Below are 8,285 nucleotides of genomic sequence, written 5' to 3' on the forward strand. Positions count from 1 at the left end.
ATTATGAAATACTGAGGACACAGTAAATATTTGCCAGGCCGCTTATCAGCCCACCTTATCTTGGCGTGAACTCCAGGGACTGCATGACTCCTGGGCCCTTTTATTTTCCTAATGCCTTTGCTGGCCCTGATAACTCCAGCCCGCCGCCTGCAGAAAGCACTTATTCTTTCAGGGGGTTCCTGGAAAACTTGCGGCGTGATGTATACACGGGTGAGAGATTAGTGCGTGGTCTAGACATTGGAATAATCCAATCAGGGCTGAGGTTGGTGAACAAAGATGAAAAAAATGTCACCTGCTTTTTAAAACCACTCAACGTAACAACATATTTAGCTGCTGCACTTTTTTAAACCCGGCACAACAAATGTTTAATTTCACTACCAACATGGGATGGAACTTGTTCAAAATCAAGAGGCTCGACTAAAAACATCACTTAGAAAAGTCGTGCCTCAACTTAAATTGTTCTGTGATGGCCAAACTTGCCAACCCTCCCGAATTTTCCGGGAGACTCCCAAATTTCAGTGCCTCTCCCGAAAATCTCCCGGGACAACCATTTTCCCGAATTTCTCCCGATTTCCAGGCGGACAACAGGCACGCCCCCTCCAGGTCCATGCGGACCTGAGTGAGGATAGCCTGTCGTCACGTCCGCTTTTTCTCCATATAAACAGCGTGCCGGCCCAGTCACGTCATAACATCTACGGCATTTGGAGAGTGCACAACTGCGCACACAAGAAGGAGACAAAGCAGAAGAACGAAGAAGAGACAGTCATGGCAACGACGAGTGACAGAGAATAGAACGAGGATGGACAATTCAACCCGAAACACACTCCTTTCCTGCAAATTAAATTTCACAGATGCTGCCCATACTTATGCTCCTTCAAAGGCTGTGCTACTGGCTGCAAATCATTGCACTTTCAAATACAACAATGAGTAGAGGAGTGTTATGTGTGTGTGTGTATATGTGTAAATAAATGAACACTGAAATGTAAGTATTTATTTTATTTTTATATATATATATATATATATATATATATATATATATATATATATATATATATATATATATATATATATATATATATATATGTATATATATACATATACAGGGGATTTCAGGAAAATAAATACTTGCATTTCAGTGAATTCTAGCTATATATATATGTATTTTATATATATATATATATATATATATATATATAAAATATATATATATATATATATAAAATAAAATACATATATATATAGCTAGAATTCACTGAAATGCAAGTATTTATTTTATATATATAGAAGAAATACTTGAATTTCAGTGAATTCTAGCTATAAATATACTCCTCCCCCCTTAACCCCCCCCCCCCCCCCCAAAAATAGCACAATTTTAACATGTAACATGCCTTTTAAAAAATAAAAATAAATGTTTACATTTTTAAACAATACAATGGAATGTACTACTAAAAAGTTTTGGTTTTATGAAGTAACATAATAATAATGTACAACATTTAGTTTGGAAAGTGGACTTTTACAGTATCTCATTCCAACTCACACCATCAGCAGCTTTTCTATGTTTTCAGTTTTAGATATTATTTTTACATTATTGGCTGCCGTGAGACTCGTTCTGCTTCGTTCTGACCAGATGTTTTAATATTAATGGATTAGATTTATATAGCGCTTTTCTAGACACGCTTCACAGAGAGGTGGGACCCCATCATTCATTCACTCCACATTCACACCTGGTGGTGGTAAGCTACATTTGTAGCCACAGCTGCCCTGGGGTAGACTGACGGAAGCATGGCCTCTGGCCCCTCCGACCACCACCAAACATTCATTCACCAGTGTGAGCGGCACTGGGGGCAAGGGTTAAGTGTCTTGCCCAAGGACACAAAGGCAGTGATTTGGATGACAAATGGAGGCGGGGAGCGAACCTGCAACCCTCAAGTTTCTGGCACGGCTGCTCTACCCACCACGCCACGCCGCCACAATACTATGAGTCAATATTACGGGGTTCAATGTGACACTTGCTACGTCAGCTTTTGGCGGGGGTGATTGTACCTCATATTTTAGTTTGCAACTTAAAGTACAAGAACTAGCCAAGAGACAGCTTTTATCTCACAACACTCAAGTCGAGGTACCACTGTACTGTGAGTCTGCTTTGGTGGAAAGTCGTAAAAAGTGTCAGTGTCCAAATACTTCTCAAATCCTACCGGAATCCTTGTGTATTTTGGACTGCACTTCACCTGGGCGTGTTCTTGCTCTGCTGGCTGTTAAAATGTGGTATCGTAAAGTATCGCTTATCAGAGGTTTTAAACCCTGATGGCAAAGCTGACCTGCTTGGCTCCTGAAACATTCCACGCCTAACTCCTTAGATCAGCCATCCATAGCGGATCATTGATTACAACAGATACATAACCCAATCCCTGCAACTCTAAAGATAGTCACGCTCAGATTGTATTGACACTTCCATGAGGTCATGTTGTTTACCTCTTTCATGAGTCAAAACAACTTTTTCCCTTCCAATATGATACCGACATAGGACCCTTGAGTAGTGCCCCATACCGATACGATATCAGCACGACTTATACATACTTTTATCATTTTGCAGTGTTGGATGTTTAAGTAAAGGGTTGATCAAGTGACATGACTTAATCATAAAACAATGGAAGGTATGAAAAACACAAACTTATTCTGTTTTTAAGTTGAAGTAGAGTGGTATTTTTTTTGGAGACACCTAGCGACCACAATAATTCAATAAATTGAGCTCATGACACAGTAAAATTGAATGATACGGACACGTTTGTTACTGGATACTAGGGGTGTGGGAAAAAATCGATTCGAATTCAAATCGCGATTCTCACGTTGTGCGATTCAGAATCGATTCTCATTTTTTAAGAATCTATTTTTTTTAATTATTTTTTTTATTTAAAAAATAAATGTTTTTTTTAATTAATCAGTCCAACAAAACAATACACAGCAATACCATAACAATGCAATCCAATTCCAAAACCAAACCCGACCCAGCAACACTCAGAACTGCAATAAACAGAGCAATTGAGAGGAGACACAAACACGACACAGAACAATCCAAAAGTAGTGAAACAAAAATGAATATTATCAACAACAGTATCAATATTAGTTACAATTTCAACATAGCAGTGATTAAAAATCCCTCATTGACATTATCATTAGACGTTTATCAAAATAAAAATAAATGAACAATAGTGTCACAGTGGCTTACACTTGCATCGCATCTCATAAGCTTGACAACACACTGTGTCCAATATTTTCACAAAGATAAAATAAGTCATATTTTTCGTTCATTTAATAGTTCAAACAAATTTACATTATTGCAATCAGTTGATAAAACATTGTCCTTCACAATTATAAAAGCTTTTTACAAAAATCTACTACTCTGCTTGCATGTCAGCAGACTGGGGTAGATCCTGCTGAAATCCTATGTATTGAATGAATAGAGAATCCTTTTGAATCGGGATTATATAGTTTTTAAATCGAGAATCGCTTTGAATAAAAAAAAATTATCGATTTTGAATCGAATCGTGGGACACCCAAAGATTCCCAGCCCTACTGGATACTTTCTAATACAGTATGCTTCTGCCTTGAAGACGAGTATTTGTAGGTAATATACAACTATAATTTTTTAAGTTTGCATTGCTAATTCGGTGTTTTAGACCGCAATATTGCTCAACTAAGGACGCGCATTACATACGTCTAGCTTGTGTGCTATTGTATGCTTACCTGTTGTGTAGCTGTTCGCTCCTCGTAGCCTATAGCACGTGACTCTTATGACTCAGCTAAATGATGTGGACACGTTTGTTACTGGATACTTTCTAATAACCTTCTGCCTTGGAGACTTTGTATGTGTAATATGCGAGTATAATAATTTTATACTTATCGCTATTGACAAAGGTTGTGTTTTAGACTGCAATGTTGTTCAGTTGAGGACGCTTATTGTGTATGTTTACACAATACAATAATAAACATATTACATTAAGACAGTTGTTAGTCTTAAAGAAGGTGTTTTATCATGAATATTAATTAGATAGTGCAGGTGGACCTACTTTAACGTGACATGTTGGATTCATATAGTCTTGAGTCGCAGCTCAGTTCTGTTTGCTTTTGCTGTAAAAAGTTACTGCTTGTATTTTTTGTGTACTACAAGGAAAAAGTGCCATGACAGCCATGTGGTAAAACTGAGGAGAACCAGAGGAGGTTTAACTGTGGGGTCTAAAGAATGGAAGTATGCATACCAGCAACTCATCTAAATGTTGAAATTAAAGCAAAGGCACTTGTTTTTTTCCAAAATGTTTTTTTATTGGGAGAACTACAAAAAAAATGTACAGTACAAAGTTAACAGTCTCACACTCAATTTGTAGTGAACTGACTCCCCCAAAAACAACTCCTGTTGTCTTTTTGTCCATTGTTACATTCAAAAAGCTTTACTTCTGATAAAGTAGTCAAAAGTACATAGTGCGCATCCCCCTGTACCTACTATGTACAAACCAGACATGTTCAACCACTTCCCTCTGCAGCAAACTCAACACTCAAACTACATTTTGATATCAAAAAGACCGAAAAGCAGAAAGAAAACAATCAAAAGAAGAGGAATGGGGACTAAGAAAGGTTACGGCTGTTGTTTTCAGAGTGGTAACAACCTTTAGAAAAATAGAATCTGACACTACATTCATTTCAACCTGCGTATAAAAGATGCCATGTAAGAAAAATACTTTATTTGGTTAATTTTAAAGGCATGTTGGTGAGCCCCATAGGCACTACACAATAATACTGGGGCACATGGGATTGCTACATTCTTGAGCACGTGGCGGGAATCACAGTGTGACCTCGTGCAAACAGAGAAAATCAAAGAAAAATACTTTTTGGTTAATTTATTGACTTGGATTCTTTGTCACTGATCCCGATAAAAAAAACTAAAGGTTTGGACGGTCTGTACAACCACATTGTTTACATTCTAAAGAATCATCTAAATAGGGAAAGAATAAAAAAAAGCCTTCTACAGCATTGACACACACGCTCAGAAGCAAACAGCAATTACGCAAACTTTAATAAACGTAAACAAAGAACATTAATGAAATAAATACATACGTTCTCTTAAATTAAGATTTTTTTTTTTTAACTCATTTACAATAACCAGGTGAAGTTACAAAAAAAAGGAGAAACAATATATATTACTGTGAAAAGAACATACACTCCACTTTATGTAGATTAATAATGGCGATCATAATTTAAACATAAAAGAATATAGATCTATTGCTTCATCATACTTGATAAATACAGTATGGACACAAATTACCAATGTAGCCTATACTTGTTTCACAAGATAATAAATAAGTTAAATAGTCCATAGCCAGTTATGCACCGCTATGCAAATCACTCAAAAACAGCTACAAAAATATATATTTTAACCATCAGCAGCGATTTCCCCAACATGAACCCAACTCAAGAGTGCCTTTCAACCAAGCAACCAACTACACTAACCAAACGAACCACTGGGTGGCGCTGATGTGAAAAGACAGGTATGGAATGGAAGTTGAAGCTTTCAGAGAAGAAAAGAAAAATGCACTTTGAACAAAAAAAAAAAAGGTGTTACTTTGAGTCTAGGCATATTCTTGGCAGGATGGGAGGAAATCGGCCCGCTTATAGTCTGTTCATCTTGTCAAGTCAGGTTCACACGTCTAATCCCAAAAAGGGGGCTGGCATGAACCCTTGGGCAAGGCACTGATGGAATGCCTTCTGTTTGCTATCTAAAGTTTGAATACAGCTATATTACATAATAAAAGAGAGAAAAAAAAACCCCAACAAGGATACTCATTGATCCCTGCGGGTGGAACTTTCCTCACTGTGCCCCCCACCAGGGAGGTCACGTCAGCTGCTCAAAGGCACTTCAGCATGGTGGAAGCTGGCTTGGGAGAGCGGGAATACTCACTCACCCATTAATTTTTTTTAAATATATATATATATATATATATATATATACACATATACATATATATATACACATATACATATATATATATATATATATATATATATATATATATTTATAGCACGCTTAGTCATCAGAAATGGATGACACGCTTAGTCATCAGAAATCGACAGCCTGCTGAAGATTGGCAAACGTCTCCCAGCGTCCAGACTGGGGGACTCGGAGCCGCTGAGGCTCCCTGAAGAGCTGAGGGACCCGCTGGCGTAGCTGTCCCGGTCAGAGAGGGAGTCAGGCGGGCTGGGAGGAGGCTCAAACACCGGGGACTCACTGAGGCGTCGCAGCGCCTGCAAGTGGCTCATATTGTAGGCCGGGGGGGAGGGAGGACACAGGCCGCTCTGCATGCTCTTAAAGTGGGCGCCGGCCGAGTGGTTGTTCGAGTAGCTGCCGGAGGTGTGAACGGCCAGCAAGGCTTTTAAGTCTTGTCCCGGGAAGGAGAAGGCGCTGTTGATGCAGGAGACCGAGTCGTAGAAGCTGGAGGCGGGCGGCGGCGGCGTCCGCGACGTGGGACTGTCGAGCAGCGGCGTCTCCAGGTCGTGCTGGCTGGAGAAGCCGGAGAAGCTGAGACTGTGGTGCAGTTTGGGTCGCTCCTTCTGGCTGTAGCACTGAGCGGGGAGGATGTCCCGGTGGTTGTAGCCGCACATCTCCCGGGCAGAGCGCGCCTCCCCCGCCTGCACGTTGGCGTTAGGCGCCGGTCGACGCTCGTCGGCGTTGTGGATGAAGTGACACCGGGGACCGTAGGGGCAGAAGCCGATGGTGTGGAAGGTGCGGCACGGCTCCGTTTTGTACTTGGGGTGACGGGACAAGCTCCTCAGCTCGTGGTAGCCGTGCGCGAACTGACATTTCTCGCCGTATTTGCAGGAGCCGTTCTCCTCGAAGGGCCGACACAGCTCCGTCTTGTAGCGGGTGGAGTTGATCTGCGAGCCCGCCTTCTGCTGCAGCGCGGCCCGCTCCCCGTTGTCGCTGTAGGCGCGGTCACGGAACTTGTTCTCCTTGTTCATGAGCGACGTGGTCCCGCTGGAAGTGTTCTCCTTCACGCCGTAGGAGGAGCTCATGTTGTATTTGTTCAGCGCCTCCAAGTTGCTGGTGGAGTTTCGGCGGAAAAATCCCGGCGTAAAAGCGCCGCCGGAGCCCGGAGCGGCGACCGGGGCTCCCACCGCCTTCTTGTCCAGCATGCTGTTGATGTGCAGGGCGTTCATGTTCGTGCTTTTATCCTGCTGCAAAATAACACATTTATTAGTCGGGCGGCTGCAACTTGTTGCAGCAAAGAGTTGGGATGAAACCTACCTTGTACAGCATGTCCATGTCGTAGAAGGCGGACAAGACGGCGGCGGACATGTCGCTTCCCCAAACTTGCTGGTGCACTCCTTCTTTCATGGAGGAACGAGCAGGCTGCACTGCGACGTGCGCTACTTTGTGCCACGACTGGTTTTTGGGTGGAGGTGGAAAAAGTTGCGGAAAGTTGCTTAAAGTGGCGGAAAATAGTTTTTGGGTGAGTAGTAAATTGTGGCGATTCCTCCCCTTTGAGAAGCGCGGAGCCAAAAGTGCTTCACTGCGAGCTGCAGGATCTCAGGAGCCTTTAAATGCCTGCCGGTGGCCGGGGAGGAGCGACGGGAAGTCGGAGCAAACTTTTGCCTGAGTCGCCTCCTCCCCTTTTCTCTTTTTGGGAAAAAAAAAAAATCCATTCAAAGACATTAGATATTCTTTGTTGTCAATTCCTCCATACATGCAAGACATAAGGACTATTTTTGTTGTTATTGTACTTTTGCACTTTTCAAAGTAACTTGGTTTTATTATCTGCTAGCTATAAGATAGAACAATTCAAACTAATATATACACTGTTAGTGGGAATTATTCTGAAACAATAATACCTTTTTCAACATAACGAGATCTTTCTAAATATGAAATATGAAATAACACCCTTTAGTCACCTTAACACTCTTAACCCAATATAGTAATGCTGCCTCAACCGATCAGTGGCCACAATACTGAACTGCATGCATTGGTTTGGTCTCATCTAGTGGCCAATACCTGATATTTTTTTGGTTATTTAGCCATTTTTATCTTAGACTTAGAGACTTTGTCATTCAAATTTGAACTTTACAGTACATATAAGAACGGCATTTCGTTGCATTAGCTTGTTGTAGTGCAGGATAAAAGAGCAATAAGGTGCAGATGTAAATAAATAGATTACTGTACAGATAAATATATCAATCAATTCCTTTATTGTCATTGTCATAATAACACTTAAGTCATATATGAACAACGAGATTTTGTT

General features: G+C 40.9%; 1 protein-coding gene across 2 annotated transcripts; it reads right to left on the bottom strand.

Moving 5' to 3' along the window:
• Nucleotides 1–4,295: 4,295 nt before the first annotated feature.
• zfp36l2 (zinc finger protein 36, C3H type-like 2) lies at nucleotides 4,296–7,592 on the bottom strand. Of its 2 annotated transcripts, none has more exons than XM_072916293.1 (2): nucleotides 7,295–7,592; nucleotides 4,296–7,221 (listed from the first exon to the last, which is right to left on the bottom strand). In XM_072916293.1, the coding sequence occupies exons 1-2, from the start codon at nucleotides 7,382–7,384 to the stop codon at nucleotides 6,103–6,105; spliced, it is 1,209 nt and encodes a 402-aa protein (XP_072772394.1). In that variant the 5' UTR covers nucleotides 7,385–7,592; the 3' UTR covers nucleotides 4,296–6,102. The 2 variants fall into 2 exon arrangements, with proteins under 2 accessions (XP_072772394.1, XP_061818970.1); XM_061962986.2 differs by having other exon boundaries at nucleotides 4,296–7,224; nucleotides 7,295–7,585.
• Nucleotides 7,593–8,285: the final 693 nt, after the last annotated feature.

The sequence above is a fragment of the Nerophis lumbriciformis genome, linkage group LG02, assembly GCF_033978685.3.
Source record: "Nerophis lumbriciformis linkage group LG02, RoL_Nlum_v2.1, whole genome shotgun sequence".
Taxonomy (NCBI): domain Eukaryota; kingdom Metazoa; phylum Chordata; class Actinopteri; order Syngnathiformes; family Syngnathidae; genus Nerophis; species Nerophis lumbriciformis.